Consider the following 19,564-nt stretch of genomic DNA (forward strand, 5'->3'; position numbering starts at 1 on the left):
ATCCAAAAACAAAATTAAAAAAACTCCTTGTCCTGAGCAAGTAGAATTTTTTAAGTTGGATGTAACACTCACTCAGTGGTGATTAAGGAAATTGCCTTGCAGTAGCTACCTCAAAGCAACAGAATAGAACCAGAAGAAGCCACACATCCTAGCTTCATAGTATAATAAATTGAGATTGGCAAACCAAAGTTTTGCCATTAATTTTTTTGGGAGGTATATCTGTAGACTCTACTGGTCATGCCATTCTATTGTGATGTTATTTGGAATATAAACCTACAGTTGGGGTATTTGTTTCAGTCTCTCCTATATGATAGTATTATACCCCCTCAATGCTCAGAGATTTTTCCTTTATAGCTAACCTTACGCATAAACCTCTGTAATGTGTGTGCTATACTTGTTTCCTAGATAGTTTGAAAGACTAATAGAATTTAAGAATTTTATTGCTGTAAATATTACATTAAGTTAGTAAATTGTTAGACAAACCAAATGTTACTTTGTTTAAAAAAAAAAAATCTAATATCTGTAAAAGTTCATCTGCCTTTCCTTTTGTTCTATTGCTGATAAGACTAATCGAGGAGCAACTGAGTATTTGACTAAATACCCTGTTCAAACTTATCTGGTTTCCAGTTTGTTGAAAATGAAGAAATTTTGCTGACCCCTGTAAAGAAAGTTAAAACATCACACAACAGCCAAAACACCAATACACTGATCAACAGAAAGAGAAAGCCACATACACCTTGTGACACTAGTTACCAATACCAGTAAGTTACAAAAAGTGCAGGCTGAGAATATGTGATGGGAGAGTGAAATAAGACAAAAGGTAGCCCAGGTCAATTGAACAACCACTAAATCTCCAAGATTCACTAAGAAGGGGGGAAGGACACAAAGTAGACAACAGAGACTGATACCTGAGGTTTTATGTTGCCAAATACATACTGTGTACCCTGTAATCAGAATAATTTAGAAAATGTTCTTTAAATTCTATTTAACTGCAACAGCTCAAAAGCTAAATTTAAGAGTGATTTTGATTTCTCTCTTCTCCAGATATTCAGATATAGAAGAAAATAGTTTACCTACTTTGTTCTTTTTTTATAGTTTTGTAAATGTTTGTGTGTTTACTTTTAAAGACCTAAAATAGGTAGCTGAAATTCTAATTTTACAACTGAGAACAAAATAAGTTTTATAAACAGACCGCATCTCATTAACTATACTGTTTCCTTTGTAATTAATGTCCCAATAAGTATCTAATAAGTTAGCTGCTGCTAACTTGTATTTTCAATACTTAAGGTTTAATCTTTTGCTTAAATCTTTGCATCCACCAACAGCATTGTTTCTTACTGCTCTACGTAAGATCTTGAGTTCACAATCTCACCACCTCAGTCCAATTTTAAAATTTGATAGAGAAAGCAAAAAAAAAAAAAAAATTCTTTCCAGCAAATTGCATAGCCTCAATAAAACTTGGAAGAATCTGAATGGCCCATGTTTAACTGCACACAAAATATATTGAACACTTATGTACAGAAGATTATCTACTTGAAGTACTTCCCAGTGAACATCAGCCTGATTCTATATAAAAAGCAATGTGGGCAGACCCTATCATCCATGTGAAGTGCAGTTAACTGCATGAGACTCACAAATTCACAAGGTCTGCCCAGGCAGATCCATTTGCAGGATCAGTACCTTAAAAGTTAGTCACAATATGATCTCCGAAAATGGAATTAAATGATAAGAAAAAGAATTAATGAAAAGATTCAGCTCTAATGAGTACTATTTTTTAAAAAAAGGACAAGCCCAATATTTAGACAATATAGCATATACAGTACTTACGTCAGAATGAATTCGTGGTGGGAGTCGTTCTCTTGGAAGTCTTTCATACTCATATCGTCCTTCAGACCACATTTCATCTCTTCTATATGCCACTAAAGATAAAAATTCAAGCAGAGAAAAATATACGCGTTATGCACAGGTAAGAAGCAAGAAGTGTCAAAATAAGAAGTCTCCTACTTGTCCTAATATAACATACTATGTACAGGAAAAAAAAAAGCACTACGTTCTTTTTGAAAGGGCTTAAGTAACACTGGACACTGTCCAGCTAAAAAATGGAAAAAGAGTATTGTCTATTGTTTCCTAAAAAGCATTAGACTGGAAATCTGATGACATCATTGCTCTAAGCCTCCAAAATACAAGACTATAAACTATTTCGAAAACTTGGTAAATATGAACATAGTCATAAAAGTCTGATATACCAGCCTGTTAAAAACCCAATTATTTATTATTCTGACAACTATTTACTTTCTCCATACCTGAATTGTGAATGTTGCAATTTGAACGAAAATAGTCTTTACTGAGACTAAGGCCTTTGCTAGGCTGAAAAAAATCTTGGTTTGACTTTTTAAAAAGTTCTGCATTGTGCAGTTCAAAAAAGACTCATTGCATGTGTAGCAACAATTAGGAAAGTGAGTACATGTTGATTATAGGGCTTATTCATGTGATGCACAGGATAGCAGTACTAAGGTGGCCAACTTTCTAATGTTTGAAAAATGGACCTCCTGCCCCGCCTCTTGCCCCGAGGCTCCGTCCACAGAGCCATCTCTTCCCATGAGGTCCTGCCCATGGCTCCACCTCTTCACACAAGGCCCCGCCCCCGTTTGCTCCTCTTCTCCCCCTCCTGTCACTCACTGCTCCCCCCCCTCAACTCCAGTGAGAGCAGCCCCAAGGGGCTTGCAAACCACAGCTGCAGCAGCAGGCCACCTGGAAGAGAAGGTCAGAAGAGCACTGTGGCTGCACAGGAGCAGCCAGGTAGCCCTGTGCCTTCCTCTGCGCTGCCTGCCAAGCAGGCCCCTTCCCTGCCTGCTCAAGCCCTCCCCACTCCTGAGAGTGTAGCCAGGGGAAGCACTGGCTGGCGGGGCAGTTTGCATACTTTCCTTCCTGGGGAACGTTCCATGCCTGCTGAGAACCTCTTACACCACTCGCCAAGGGTTCATCGCACTCTGTCTTCCACCGCAGCCCTGCAAACTGCGCTCCTCAGAGGGGCCGCCTGAGGCCTGAGCGAGTGCATGTTCCATTTCAGGCCCAGGCAACAGGCTTCAACTCCCACTCCCGCCCATGGTAACCAGACTTTTAGTATCCAGTCAGTACATCTGACAGGACACTGCCAGGTTCCCTGTTCAACCAGACTTTCCAGTCGAAGACCGGACACCTGTGAACCCTAAGCAGCACCAGTCCACTATACACAGCTTACAATCTCCACTTGTACAAAAGCCTTCCCCACCAACCCTGCATACAAATGTTACTGCAACATTAAGATTGCACAGTTAAAATCACAGTCAGGAAATGCAAAAAAAAGTAATTCACTCCACTTTCTAATAAGGTTGAACAATTCCAAAATATTACATTTCAATTTCCATTTAGCCTTTCCACGGATCAGTTTAGTCATCTGTAAAATTACAAAAGCATGATACAGAACTCAGAAGAGAGCTGGGAAGCTTAGCATGTTTAATGTGTTTTTAAATCAGATGAAAGGTACTCAATATATACAAAATATTTGTAAAAAAATGTGGTCTCTGATGGAATGCAAAATCTCTTTTTCTTGGAATTAAATTAATTAGAATTTCTATTCTTAAATAAAAAATCTGTATAAAGTGTATCCAGGTTGGAGTACAACTATTACTGTAATAAGAAAACCTCACAATCCAGCAAGTAACATAATTCACCAAACTGAAATGATCCACTAGGAAGTGGCAAAAAATTACGAAAACGGAAAACCCCAATCTGAAATGTATTTTGGGATGGATATAGAAATACAGAAGAAAGACACATCAATTAAATAAGAGTTTGCTAAAGTTACATTTAAATATTTTTCCTCTTGTGTAATGGTAGTTCCAACTATTAAAACTGAATGGTCCACAGAGGGGAAAAAAACAGCCACAGGAGACGACAGCCGACCTATAATTCCCACAGTACAGACCCTATACAAAGTCTTTAATGAGGAAAGTCTTTAATAAAAAAAAATAAGGAGCAGGACATATCAAAAAGAGACAACCCACCAACATATGAAACTTTCTGGTGTAACCTCATACCAGGAAGAACACCAAACAAAAACAAAACCAGAAAACAACTGTACTCAGGATTTTTTAAAAAGAGTAACCACAAAAATCTGGTAAGAAATAGTGCAATAAATAAGCTTAACTGTTACCACAAGTAGTACTAGTTTAGTTATATATATTTTGCAAAAGAGCACAAACAAAAACTTTGTATCTGTACCACTTACTTTTGCGTCTATTTTATCAACCAGTATTTGAAGTCCCATTCAATTAGTTCCTATGAAATGAAAAACAAAAATACATTAGCAAAAAAAACAAACAAAAAAACCACACCAAAATACAAAACAGAAAAATACCACCCTGCGCATTTAAAATACAATAATTTTGCTTTCTCACTATTAGTTTTCACTATGAAAATTAATCAGTTGTGGTTTTTTTAATCCAAATCCTAAATGATGAGCTAGAAGAGATCCAGAGTCATTTTCTTCCATCTCCCTGAACTAGTGCAGAATGATCCACTATACTAAACCAATGAGATGTAGACAGTCAACTCAAAAGTATCTAATTTCAACGTCTCAACCTTCCACAGCCAATTATTCTAGTCACTTGACCTATCTGCAATATTTAATGTATTTTGGCTGTTTTAATCTGATTAGAAAGACAGAAATAAGAACCAGCAACATGTGACCAACCAGCACTCCAGACTACCAGTGGCCCATGAAGTACAGTTTAAGAACTATTAGTCCAATGGTGGTTCTCAATCTTTGGGGTCATCAGGGCTGGCATTAGACTTGTTCAGGCTCAGGGTTGAAGCCTGAGAGCAACCAGCCCTTCAGCCCTGGGCAGTGGGGCTCAGGCTTTGGCTTCAGCTCTGGATGGCAGGGCTCAGGATACACGTCCCTCCCCCCGCCCCCATCTGGGGCTGAGGCCCTCAGGCTTGGGCTCAGGCTTCAATCCCCCTTCTTGGGGTCATGTAATAATCTTTGTTGTCAGAAGTGGTCGCAGTGCAATGAAGTTTGAGAACCCAACATAAATTTTACTTTTGATAACTTTAAACTAACTCCCTAGGAGATAGCACTTTCCCTAGCTGTATGAAGTATTTGTACACAATTACAGTTTCCACCATTAGAGCCTGTCTAGGATCTATTTTCAACTTGGTTCCATTTTAGAACATAGATGGGATTTTAACCAAGTTCCATAATCAGGACACGTCCAAAAATTTGGCCCAGTTTCAGAACTTAGTTAAGAGCCTGTCTACTCTACTAAATAGCACTGTGTTGTAATTAGGCTACTCTGATTGGTTGACCTAGTTACAACACAGGTCAACCTCCAATAGGCCCTTTGTCATCCTCTCTCTAAATTTTTCACATTAAGTACCAATTTTTGTTAGGTGCTTAGCACCCTCATCACTCTTGGAAATCACTGGAGTCCCAGATATCCTCTCTGTTGTAGTGGTTAACATTAGAGTGTGGCACACTTTGTTGTTTCTATAGGCTGAGTGCATCACACCCACTAGAGCCTCTTACATTCCTCCCTTCCTCTCCACAAGCTCCCTGTGTTCCACCATACTCTTCTCACTATTTCAGGGACTCCTTACAACTCCACCCCTCCCCTCATACCAGTGATTCCATGTGTCCCCCATGTCTACCTTTCAATTTTTCCAATTTTCACCAGAATCCATAAGGTTCTGGCATTGATGTCTAAACCATTCCCTGAAATTTTGGAATTGATCGGACGTAGCATTCAAAAGTTGGAAACAAACGCCATCAAATTGAGTGCAAGGCCTTCCTTTGCTTGATCATTTAAGCCATTTCTGGCACTCTGAGGTTTGTGGTTGGCAGTAAGCAAAAATTCCACTTGCCCATAGTCTTATCAGTTTTCACTGCTGCTGCTCCAAACACTGTGGGCAGTAGTGAAAATGGCAAGAATCATAAATATTCTGCTGCTGTTTAAGAATGCTTTGAGTAGAAGCTATCCACAGCATAGCAGACCTCAAAAAGAGAGGCCAAGAAAGGAATAGAGAAAGAAAGAGGCACCCACTGTGAACAACCAGGTTGAATGAATGATAGAATGCAGATACACACATATGCGATGCCCATTACATCAGTGAGGAAACTTGGGGAGAGAACGAGTAACAGGTACACCTTCCACCGACTCTCACGAGAGTGAGGCGGCTCTGCAAGTGGAGTGGGGAAATGGAGAGAATGCTTCCTCTGTCACCCAGCAACAGAGGGGGCCAAGTACAGACACATACGAGACAGAGTCAACTCTGAAAAATGGAACCTGCAAGCAGTCTGGGGCAAAATCCTCTTCTTTCCACTCACAGAGGAAAGTATGAGAGAATACTGCGTTTTCACCTAAGCATTGTCCCTTACAGTGGGGCCCCTATTCCTGTCTCTACATAGTAGGTTTAACCCTCCAGCTTCTAAGTATCTGGTGAAATTTCCACATCTTAGACTATCTGTGACTGGACAGGAATGAGTAGGCAGATAAATAAACTGATGGGATAAGACAGAATAGGGAATTGCGGTACAGACAAAGAAATAAGGATGAAAGAGAAAAGGAGAGGAAGTAGTGAATACACTGCAGAAAAAAGGATGAGACACTTAAGACAACTCAAGAAAAATACACTACGATCTACTATAGGAAGAAGAGGAAGAAAACGTGAAATGAAGTCAGGATGAGAAAGATACTATACTTCTCTTGCTTTTGATGTTGCAAGTTATATTATTACAAAATCATTAAACAGAAAGTTCACTTGCAACATGGCACTACTGAATACAATACACACAACTGTTTTATTCCTTTAAACAGTTACAGCTAGAGGCAGAGACAAAGAAGAATTTACCATTTAAGGGGACTGACTTTGAAGGGAGCATTACCCTAATATCTTTCCTATAATCACTGACAGAATTAATGATTAAATATATTATCTTTTTATTTCCTCCACCATCTTCATTAGTGGATTCATGTCTCATTTTCAAATAACAATTGCTTGTAAACTGTAGTATTTTTGTCCTTGAAAATTCTGTGTTGCACAAGCAGCATTTCTGTCCTATCAGCATTTATAAAGCGTTATCAATGTGGTATCTATTGGCTGTACATGCATTAAAAAATGTCAAGAATCATCATTAAAAAAAGATGCCAAGAATCATCATTAAAGTCTACTCATGGTTGAGAATGCTATGAAGTAAATTGATTTAATTGAGCTGATAAAGATACACAAAGCGGTGTTAGACACTTCATAAAAAATTTCAAAACAGAACTATTTTAAATTTTCATCAAAAAAGCTACTAAATTTATTCAACAATTTATACATACCACCATAAAATTAAATAGCATAATTTATTTTGAATTACAAAGGAAAATAAAAAAAATTCTATTGACTTCAGAGGAAGTAAAATTGAGTCTTTATTCTCCTTTGTAATTGAAATATCTTGTATTTATATTGAAGTTTTCCTTTAAATGAAATATTCTGTTCCAAGCAGCTTCAGCTGTAGAAGAGGCCACAGGTCTGTGTGTCTAAGTATTTCTAATGCACCAATTACTGTGATATCTGAATGATAAGTAGGATAAAGTTTACACAACAATGATTAACTGAAAGTCTAAACTTGCTTTACCTTTTGCTGATTCAGCATAAAAAGTAATTCTATGTAGTCCACCATCCCAGTCAATTTTAAGTGTAATGTCTTTAAAAGCTCTAGCACAAAAACTGTGTTGTATGAGCATTATTAAGGAAAAAACAAATTTGGATTAAAAGTTAATATGCTTTAATAGTTTTATTACAAAAGAAAGGCTTCCTAAGGGTTATTTAAAGCATTCATGTGCTGAGGTGATGTGCACTAATATACATTTGTAAATTGACAGCTGAAGACCAACATTTTCAAATAAGAGTAAACTAAGTTCCCATGTGTGGGATTTTCTAGTGACTCAAGGTGGCCAATCTATTTTGTTTATGAAAAAGAAGGTTAAAGGGTGACTTGATCACATTCTAAGTACTTACATGGGGAACAGAAATTTGATAATAGATGGCTCTTGAATTTAGCAGAAAAAGATATATCAAGATCCAATGGCTGGAAGCTGAAGCTAGACAAATTCAAACTAGAAACAAGGCACAATTTTTTTTTAAACCACGAGGGCAATTAACCATTAAAACAACTTACAAGAGTTGTGGTGTATTCACCATCACTGATCATTTTAAAATCAAGATTGTATGTTATCATAAAAGATATTTTCTAGGTCAACAACAGCTATTGGACTTGGAGCATGAATTAATTCAAGAAAGTCCTTTGATCTGTGTTATAAAGGTGTTCAGACTATGATCACCATGTTCCTTTCTGGCTTGAAATCTATGACTGAACAAAGATTTAAGAAGATGAAATGAGATTTTCAAAAATACACAAGAACATAGTTAATTATTTTCTTCAGTGCCTATCTAAATACAGAAAGGCTCCAATTTTTAAAAATTTAGCCAAAAACTTCATTCATATGAAGGCTGATCATACATTTTTTAGTCATCTGCACAAATATCATCTGTTGATATTTGGAAAGTTTACAGACAACACATATTGGATTGGCCTATTTTGAATCCTGCTTTAACACATGCCAATCATGAAATTCTCCAAAATCAGTGGGATTACTCACATTAGTAAGGATTTACTGGATCAGACTCTAACATTGTAATACTATATTCAGAATTAACTGCCCTCTCTGTACAATAAAATTTCTCTCAAACAAAGTTGGATACTGTATATTTTGTCTTGTATCCAAACATATGTGATAGATATTGACTGTACTGCATTTACTAATAGAGAACTTTGACCTCCATAATTTTTCTAATACAGTATACTCCGGGGTTTCTGAAACCTTATTATTGGAATCCCATTATTTCTGGATAACACAGAGGTTCAGATAATAGAGCAGAGACCCCCCTGCCTGGGGAGCCCATCCTGCTGCTGAATGGCTCCTGTGGCAGTGCAGGGAATGCTCTACAGTTCCGCTGTCCATGGGAGTGAATGAGTGGGGCCATGGCAGCAGAGCTGAAGAGGACTCCCTAAACTGCCTCTGGTGATACCTGATCTCTGCAGGTGCAAGGTATAGAGAAGGCTAGTGTCCTGACCAGGGATCTCTGCTCTGCCCCACCAGGATCGCAGCCTCCCCCCGCCCCTTGCGCATGCAGTAATCCAGGGAGGGTAGGAGCATGTAGCATGTATTGAGATGATGTTTGTTTATTTTCTATAGTAACGTGTTGTAACGTAAGTAGGCCCAAATTTCTATTTCCTAAAAACAGGTTTGACAATAGTCAAGAGAGGCATAGTAAAGTACGAATAAAGTGAAGTGAGACAATTCAGAGATAAGTTAGGGCATAACCCCAGTTCATGTTGTAAACATGTTTTAGTCCTAATTGGTTTTTACAAATGTTTTAAATAAAATGTTAATGTTTTGGAAAATGCTATCTATATTGATGGTTACTGGTCTGGCATTGAGGCAGATGTTAAGATGATGCTTAATGTTAAACAACCAATGAAAAAGTAGAAAATATTTAATTACAGTTACGGAAATACAGGTATAGTAAAAGGTGGATTTAATGTTCATTAATTAAGTGGCATTATTACAGTTGATTATAAAAAGGGTAGTAGGTTGGTCTTAGATAGGCACGCCAATCCCGCATCAAGGTACTGTTCAAGAAAGGTTTATGTTCACACTCCTTATCCAGAGGCAGAACAGCTATGCATGCATCTTTTCACCTTAGAATGAGAGTATAAATGCAGTGCATGATCATACTGTAATGCATGATGCTTGAACTATTTTATATTAAATAAAATCCTTAATTTTAATCAGTCACTGTGTCATTCACAGTCCTCCACTAAATTAAATTATCTGTAACTACCCTGGAGGTGCAAACCTTAAGGAATTCAGTTTGGTTTTATTCCTTATGTTTAAACTACTAATTGGAAACACATAAATCAAAGGTTACAAATGGCAACGAAGGGAGCCCTCTGCAGCCCCACTGTTATGGGAGCGAGCAGGGCTATGACAGCAGGGCTGAAGGGGGCTCCCAATTATATGCCCTCTCAACTATATGAACTCCCAATTATCCAAATAAAATCCATGTTCCTCCCCATTCTATTCAGATAATTGGGGGTATACTCTACTGTGCTACTTAGGCCTGGTCTACTCCTAAAACTGAGATCAACCTAACTACATTGCTCACAGCTGTGAAAAATTTCACACCCTCTGGGATGTAGTTAGATGGACCTAACTGCCATTGTAGATTCAACTAGGTCAAAAGAAAAATTCTTCCATTGACCTACTTACTGCCTCTTGGAGAGGTGCATTACCTACTTTAATGGGAAAACTCCGATTAATGTAGTGTAGACACACCCTTATTTATTTACTGTACCAGTTTATATTGCCTCTGGGTCAGTGGTGATTGCTTTTATTGAAGTATTCTCTCAGCTAATATTGTTTCACCATATGTGGGAGACTTATTCTATTAATACTGTAAACACAAGCTGCCCCTTTGTGGCTTGCCGCCAAGAATCAGAGCAAGGAGATTATCACACCAATAGGTCTTGCTTTGTGCTAGTGCAACAGACCTAATAAAAATGATTTCCTTCTCCACAAAATAGACTAGGATTATATGGCTCACTTGAAAGTTTTAGGTTTTTGCTTAATTTTTATTCCAGCTTTTTCCTCTTCTCAGTAACATGAATAAGATGGAGGGGTTGAGATACATGAGTGACAGCTATCAACAACTTTTGCAATAGCAATCTTTTCTCTGTGGGTTTCTTGTTGAAGGACAGCACCTCAGGAGGAACCCTAGAATTCTCCTTTTTATGGCACAAGGTGGGGAGTTATCTTCTCCCCAGAGTGATGCCACTTGTCATTTTGTCACCCTCTCCTCCTTTTGTATTAGTCTTTAGCTGGTAGGTTTAGTCCTCTACCTATTAAGTGCATTTGATTATGAGTACTATATGTTTGTAACGAAGTGGTTGGGGGAAAGAGAGATTGGGTAAATTCTGAAGAGAGAAGTATGGTGCTGAAGGAAAGAGATTTGGAAATAAGTAGAAGAAAGGAGAGGGGAAATCGCAACCTCCTCCCTTGCATAAGAATGTAGGGAAGGAGATGAGGGAGTAGGAAAGAGAAGAAAGAGGAAACAATGAAAATAATTCATGGAAAGATGCATCATGATTAAGGATTTGATTTTGGCATGGGTATTTTTATTAAATAGACAGGAGGCAATAAGTCAATAAATATACACAGGGCAGCATTAGAGGCTAGCAAATGGGGTAATTGCCCCAGGCCCCCCACCATGGGGGCCCTGCAAAGCTAAGTTATGGGCAGCAGGGCTTGGGCTTTGGCTTCAGTCCAAGCCCCACCTGGCGGGGCTGAAGCCTGAGCCAAAGAAGCGGACATCTGTTAAAGTCACAGAATCCGTGATCTCCCTGACCAAATTATATCCTTGATCATAATCTAATACAGGAAAGAAAGGGAAAGCATGGAGTGGAGGTAGAAAGATAAAAATATAGAAAAAGGGAGAAAAGTTACATTTTTAAAGATGTATTAAATAGAAACTGATTGACAATGTTACAGTTAAATACCATAAACAATACAAAACTTTTATTCCTTCATCTTACAGAAGATATGATCTGGGGTGAGTGGCTTGGGTGTATGGCAGCACATTTATTTTTTCACCTGGCTATCGAGCATTGGGTAAATTTTTCAATTCCTGATGTTTATTCTGGTAAAACAGGCAGACCTCTGTCTTTTGACAACTACAAGTAGTGTGACAAAGAGGAAAAATTAATTAAGCTACCTCACCTATTCCATGAAGACTAAACCATCCATCATAGTTATGACTTTTCCACCTTCTTGTACAAAAACCAAACAGTTTTGCCCACAATATATGGATAATTTTGGGAGGATATCCCCATCTGGGATTTCATTCACTGCTCTCTAATCCAGAAATTGAATGGAGGCATTATCGCAGATTATTGAGTCATTCTGGTACCCCTTCTCAAGTTCTGTGGCCGCTGAAAATACCAGTGGGAAGGCAGTGTTGCTGTACTAGAAGGATCTCCCCATCAAACTCTCTGTACTTCCTTGCTTGTAGAATAAAGAGTAGATATTACATCTGAACAAATTCATGACACTTCAGACCCTCATACCTGAAGCAAACTCTCCATCATGAACTTTAAGTTCCTTGAATGTAGTTTTCTTTGCAGTTCTCTCCCACTTAGAGTGAATGATTGGGTATGTCAATTTGGGAAACCCACACACAACATGATTCACTGGCAAAGAACTTTGTTAACTCCAAAGTAAGGTTGCATATGGTGCCCTTGCAGAACATCAAGTTCAGCCAAACTCAAAGCTTCTGAAAACCAGGAAATACGGAGTTAAGATACATTCCCACACAACCTTAACTCTGCCACCTCTGGAGCTGGCAACAGACACTTGGAATTATCTGCATGCACTGCAGCTGCATTCACTGTGATAGGTGTAACTATTGAACAGTGGAGAAATTAGAAGGAGCAGCTTGGAAGAGCTGTGACTGTGATATGAGATGACCTGAGGAGGATGCAACCCTATGTGGACGTGTGTGATTAAAGAAAATAGGTACACAAGTATAGCTCATTTCAGCACTACTGTGTGTAGCTTGTCCCAATAGCAGGCACAATGGTCTTCTGGCCATGGGACTGTCAACAGTTAGGTGGGAGATGAGCATGGTCTGTGAGTTAAACGAAAGGTAAGTGCAAGTATGGTGTTAGATGGCATTGTGTACATAAGGGTGAAGAGGTCATAAAATTTAGCCAGTGTGTTCTTTCTGTCTACCCTATAGTGAGGACTGCAGCTGTGCCACTGCAATGCTGTAGTATAGACACTTACTTTGCAGACGGAAGGGATTTTTCCATTGATGTAGATAATCCACCTCTACTAGTAGCAGTAGCTGCATCTACAACACGGGTTGCGCCAACCTAACCACAGCACTCGGAGTGAAATTTTTCAAAGCCCTGAGCATTGTAGCTAGGTCAATTTAAACGTGCACCAGGCCTAAATGTTTGAGTGTAGGACAGATGTAGGTAGTTCCTTTTCATTGTAGTATAAAGGCAGTGTGGGTATATATTATGAGTATGGGGACATCACTCTCAGAGGACATAATTAAAGCAGAGTATTGCCTGGTTTTAGAAATGTGAATTTGAAATACCTTAACTCATTCCTGGTTTTCACAAGTCTGAATTTTACTGAACTCAGCATTCTGGAAGGACATGATATAACTTAACTCTGCATTAAGTAAGTTTATTTATCAGTGAATTTTCTAGGGTTGTTTTTTTTTTATTCAGGGCTTTGGAGCGAAGCCCGGAGCTGGAGCACAGAGCAGTGGAGCTGCAGGTTTTTGCCCGGAGCTGGAGCAGAGCCGGAACACAGAAAAACTTGACTGCTCCAGTTTATTTTTCTTCATTTTCAATCCAAAATGAATGATATTTAGCAAGAAAGTCCTAAAGGTGCCAAAAAGTTTCAGATTGTATAACAATTGATATTAACATCTTTTTAAACTTTAAACTTTACCACTTTACATAATATGTCACAGTTATTCTCACTGCGGCCGAAATCAAGATTTAATGTACAGATACAAAATTACAACGTTTTTTGGAGATATATTTTATTAAATAATCAGATAATCATCAGACATCCAGCAACACTGCAGACTGCTCCCACCCTTGAGCCAAGGTTAGGCGAGTACGTACTCACATCGATTAGTTAGATAGTTAGATTAGTATGTGATGATACTTCTTTTATAAGGGTTGATCAACGAGACGTGCTGAGTGCTGTGATTACGGAAAAGAGTGAAGCAAGATGCAACATTTAAGATATCACAAACAGATATATTGCAAAAAAATAATGTTTTTGTTTATTGATATATTAAGATATCGCAAGAGATATTAACCACTTAAGCTCATTTCTCACATGGGATCCCATTACTGGTACATTTGTACATGCTCCCGTATCACTCTGGCGGATTTATTTTATATGTAATCTGTTCAACAGTCTTTTGGTAGCATTGTTTGTCATTTTAAATTTACTGAAAAAGTCACATTCAGCAGACATATAAATATACAGTAAACATTTTTGCATAAATTAGGAGTGATTTTTTTGCTATATCCAGAGTGATTGGAAAATGTCCAACACAACTTTCGGGGTGAATCCATAGATTCATAGATACTAAGGTCAGAAGGGACCATTCTGATCATCTAGTCCGACCTCCTGCACAGCGCAGGCCACAGAATCTCACCCACCCACTCCTACAAAAAACCTCACCTATGTCTGAGTTATTGAAGTCCTTAAATCATGGTTTAAAGACTTCAAGGAGCAGAGAAGCCTCCCTCAAGTGATCCCTGCCCCATGCTACAGAGGAAGGCGAAAAACCTCCAGGGCCTCTCCAATCGCCCTGGAGGAAAATTCCTTCCCGACCCCAAATATGGCGATCAGCTAAACCCTGAGCATATGGACAAGATTCACCAGCCAGATACCCAGGAAAGAATTTTCTGTAGTAACTCAGATCCCATCCATCTAATATCCCATCTCATGGGATTAGTCCTATTTACCCTGAATATTTAAAGATCAATTACTTACCAAAATCCCATTATCCCATCATACCATCTCCTCCATAAACTTATCAAGTAGAATCTTAATGCCAGATAGATCTTTTGCCCCCACTGCTTCCCTTGGAAGGCTATTCCAAAACTTCACTCCTCTGATGGTTAGAAACCTTCGTCTGATTTCAAGTCTAAACTTCCTGGTGGCCAGTTTATATCCATTTGTTCTTGTGTCCACATTGGTACTGAGCTTAAATAATTCCTCTCCCTCTCCAGTATTTATCCCTCTGATATATTTATGGAGAGCAATCATATCTCCCCTCAACCTTCTTTTAGTTAGGCTAAACAAGCCAAGCTCCTTAAGTCTCCTTTCATAAGACAAGTTTTCCATTCCTCGGATCATCCTAGTAGCCCTTCTCTGTACCTGCTCCACTTTGAATTCATCCTTTTTAAACATGGGAGACCAGAACTGCACACAGTATTCTAGGTGAGGTCTCACCAGTGCCTTGTATAATGGTACTAAAACCTCCTTATCCCTACTGGAAATGCCTCTCCTGATTCATCCCAAAACTGCATTAGCTTTTTTCACAGCCATATCACATTGGCAGCTCATAGTCATCCTATGATCAACCAATACTCCAAGGTCCTTCTCCTCTTCCGTTATTTCTAATTGATGCGTCCCCAGCTTGTAACTACAATTCTTGTTATCAATCCCTAAATGCATAACCTTACACTTCTCACTATTAAATTTCATCCTATTACTCCAGTTTACAAGGTCATCCAGATCCTCCTGTATAATATCCCGATCCTTCTCTGAATTGGCAATACCTCCCAGCTTTGTATCATCTGCAAACTTTATAAGCACTCTCCCGCTTTTTGTGCCAAGGTCAGTAATAAAAAGACTAAATAAGATTGGTCCCAAAACCGATCCCTGAGGAACTCCACTGGTAACCTCCCTCCAACCTGACAGTTCGCCTTTCAGTAGGACCCGTTGCAATCTCCCCTTTAACCAATTCCTTATCCACCTTTTGATGTTCATATTGATCCCCATCTTTTCCAATTTAACTAATAATTCCCCATGTGGCACGGCATCAAACGCCTTACTGAAATCTAGGTAAATTAGATCCACTGCATTTCCTTTATCTAAAAAATCTGTTACTTTTTCAAAGAAGGAGATTAGGTTGGTTTGGCACGATCTACCTTTGGTAAAACCATGTTGTATTTTGTCCCATTTACCATTGATTTCAATGTCCTTAACTAATTTCTCCTTCAAAATTTTTTCCAGGACCTTGCATACTACAGATGTCAAACTAACTGGCCTGTAGTTACCCGGATCACTTTTTTTTCTTTTCTTAAAAATAGGAACTATATTAGCAATTCTCCAATCATTCGCTACGACTCCTGAGTTTACAGATTCATTAAAAATTCTTGCTAATGGGCTTGCAATTTCAGGTGCCAATTCCTTTAATATTCTTGGATGAAGATTATCTGGGCCCCCCGATTTAGTCCCATTAAGCTGTTCGAGTTTCACTTCTACCTCAGATATGGTAATATCTACCTCCATATCCTCATTCCCATTCGTCATGCTACCATTATCCCTAAGATCCTCTTTAGCCTTATTAAAGGCTGAGGCAAAGTATTTGTTTAGATATTGGGCCATGGCTAGATTATCTTTAACCTCCACTCCATCCTCAGTGTTTAGCAGCCCCACTTATTCTTTCTTAGTTTTCTTCTTATTTATATGGCTATAGAACCTTTTACTATATTGGTTTTAATTCCCTTTGCAAGGTCCAACTCTACTTGACTTTTAGCCTGTCTCACTTTATCCCTACATGTTCTGACCTCAAATAGGTAGCTTTCCTTGCTGATCTCTCCCATCTTCCCCTCCCTGTATGCTTTCTGCTTCTTCTTAATCACCTCTCTAAGATGCTTGCTCATCCAGCTTGGTCTACAACTCCTTCCTATGAATTTTTTCCCCTTTCTTGGGATACAGGCTTCCGATAGCTTCTGCAGCTTTGATTTAAAGTAATCCCAGGCCTCCTCTACCTTTAGATCCATAAGTTCTTCAGTCCAATCCACTTCCCTAACTAATTTCCTTAATTTTTGAAAGTCAGCCCTTTTGAAATCAAAAACTCTAGTTGCAGATTTATTTTTGTTAATCCTTCCATTTAGTTTGAACTGAATTAGCTCATGATCACTTGAACCAAGATTGTCCCCTACAACCATTTCTTCTATGAGGTCCTCGTTACTCACCAAAATTAAATCTAAAATGGCATCCCCTCTAGTCGGTTCAGCAACTACTTGATGAAGGAATCCATCAGCTATCGCATTTAGGAAAATCTGAGCCCTATTATTATTACTAGCACTGGTCCTCCAGTCTATGTCTGGGAAGTTAACGTCTCACATGATCACGGAGTTTCCATTAGTATTTACTTTACTAAAAACATTAAAAAGGGCTCTATCCATATCCAAATTAGATCCCATAGGTCTACAGCACACCCCAAGCACTATTGTAGGAGAGGCTTTACTAGTTATCTTCTCCAATGTAATTTTTGCCCAGACGGACTCTGTCTTATCCATTGCATCGCTTTTTATTTCTTTACATTCTACCTCATCATTGATATACAATGCTACTCCACCCCCTTTACCTTTGTTTCTGTCTTTCCTAAACAGCACATACCTTTCAATACCTGTAGTCCAGTCATGACTACTATTCCACCATGTTTCTGTTATCCCTATAATATCTGGTTTCACTTCCTGCACCAGTAGCTCTAGTTTCTGCATTTTGTTACCTAGGCTCCTCGCATTGGTGTACAAATATCTTAATTTTTGCTGTTTGGCCTCACTCACATTTTGTACCCTATTAGGCACAGTCATTCTACAGCCATTATAACCTATTAGACTAGTATCCACACCGCTCTGGCTCCTTATATACATTCTCCTACCCACAGCTGTATCCTTTCTTACTTCGTCTTATTCCCTCTCAATGCTAAAATCTGGCGTGGAGATTACCTGGACATCTCCCAACCATCTCCCCCTAATTCCTAGGTTAAAGCTCTCTATCAGTTGTGCCAGCCTTGATCCTAGAAGTCTATTTCCTTCCCTACTCAGATGAAGTCCATCCTGAGAGAACTGTCCTCTGTCCGTGAATGCCTCCCAGTGGCCATACATCCCAAAGCCCTCCTTAGAGCACCACTGCCTAAGCCATCTGTTGACAGTCATAATCTTGTCACACCTTTGTTGCCCTTCTCTAGGAACAGGAAGGATCCCGCTAAAGATCACCTGAGCCTCAATTTCCTTAAGCGTCTTCCCCAGCCTAGCATAGTCTCCCTCAATACTTTCCAGAGAGAATCTAGCCGTATCATTTGTTCCCACATGAAGGATAATTAGGGGATTCTTTCCCGCTCCCTTTAGGATCCTTTTCAACCTCAGGTCTACATCTCGTATCTTAGCACCCGGAAGACAGCACACCCTTCTATTCTCTGGATCAGCTCTAGTTACAGGCCTGTCTATTCTTCTCAATAAAGAGTCCCCTGTCACATAGACCTACCTTTTCCTGGTGACAGTGCTATTCTCCAGTCTCTCCCCGTTTCCTCTGGCTGCAAGTTCTTTCCATTCCTATTTTCCCTTATAATCCTCTTCAACCCATCCTGTATCCTCCTGGGGCTCATATTTGGTGTAGTCTCCCTTGACTCTTTTGCTTTTCCTATAGGACTAGCTTCTCTTCTCTTCTTCCTTACCCTTCCACCTTCAACAAGTACCTGCTGAGCCCCTTCTTCATTTTCCAACTCTGCAAACCTATTCCTAAGCTCTATTTCTCCTTCACTAGTCCATCTTTTCCTCTGCCTGGTTCTTTTAGTCACATGCTTCCACCGACCACTTTCCTCACCCAGTCTCCCCTCAAAATTCCCCAGTCCTGCTTCCATCTGTGAGTCTGAGCTTTTCCCTTCAGATACCTCATATCTTTGCTCCATCATCTGCTCAAACCCCTTCCTAAACTCAACCAGATTTTCCACCTGCATCTCCAAACCTCGGATCTTTTCCTCCATCAGTTCTATCAGACAGCATTTCATGCAGAAAAAACTCTTACCAGGTCCCCCCTCCAGGATCATGTACATACCACAGCTTCCACATCCAGTCATCCTGAATGTGTCTTTCACTACAGCAGTCACTCCCACAGCTGCCTCCGTATCTGTCATCGCCTTCCCACCTAAGTCCTGTTAATCTGGGAAACACAAGTCACACCAAAAAGACCACCCCCCCCAGCAAAAGTAAACCCCAAACAAGCACCACAATACAAACTCCCACTCAAACTCCCGTTTACAGCTCTGTTTGCTAGCTCCTGTGCCGCTGCAGCTGTCTGTGCCGCTGCCTGACTGGCTGGCTACCTTTATAGGACCTCTAGTCAGAAGCCCCACCCCCTAAGCAGGGCTCAGCTGCTCTCCCAGCACAAAGCCCCTACACACACACACACACAAATACTAAAAATACAAAACCAACAGAACTCCCACTCAAACTCCCGTTTACAGCTCTGTTTGCTTGCTCCTGTGCTGCTGCAGCTGTCCTTAGGTCATTTTAAGAAAAAATGTTTCTGTGAACACGTGTCCTAAAATTCTTCCTAAGAGAGCTACAGTCCCTTCAAGGAGGAGATGAAAAGTTAATTTCTGATTAATATCTCAAAAACACTTTAATATAAAGTAATGAAATTATGTCTGTGTCTTAGCATTAGTATGTGCTACCATATTACATTATCCAAAATTATTTAAACCTTAGGTGTCCCAAACTGGCGGTTGGTCATTTTTATTTCATATTTCAAGAAACGATTGTCGTCAACTGCCCCGGCTAGGAGCAGTTATATTGTGTTCCATAATAAGTTAATAATTTTTAGTTATTATTTATTATTACGTTCAAGATGTATGGTTC

General features: G+C 39.3%; 1 protein-coding gene across 13 annotated transcripts in view; it reads right to left on the reverse strand.

Moving 5' to 3' along the window:
• The window catches only part of PPHLN1 (periphilin 1), a 182,884-nt gene that overhangs the window by 152,938 nt on the left and 10,382 nt on the right, over nt 1-19,564 (reverse strand). For 4 of the 13 annotated variants that reach the window (XM_043494581.1, XM_043494561.1, XM_043494617.1 and 1 more), the window contains exons 2-3: nt 4,271-4,320; nt 1,828-1,919 (exon numbers count right to left, since the gene is read on the reverse strand). In XM_043494581.1, the coding sequence (XP_043350516.1) occupies nt 1,828-1,919; nt 4,271 (93 nt within the window). In that variant the 5' untranslated portion in view covers nt 4,272-4,320. Of the gene's footprint in view, nt 1-601; nt 659-908; nt 945-1,827; nt 1,920-4,270; nt 4,321-19,564 lie in introns of all 13 variants that reach the window. The other 9 variants (XM_043494565.1, XM_043494621.1, XM_043494603.1 and 6 more) reach the window with 4 other exon arrangements.

The sequence above is a fragment of the Dermochelys coriacea genome, chromosome 1 (genome assembly GCF_009764565.3).
Source record: "Dermochelys coriacea isolate rDerCor1 chromosome 1, rDerCor1.pri.v4, whole genome shotgun sequence".
Lineage (NCBI taxonomy): Eukaryota > Metazoa > Chordata > Testudines > Dermochelyidae > Dermochelys > Dermochelys coriacea.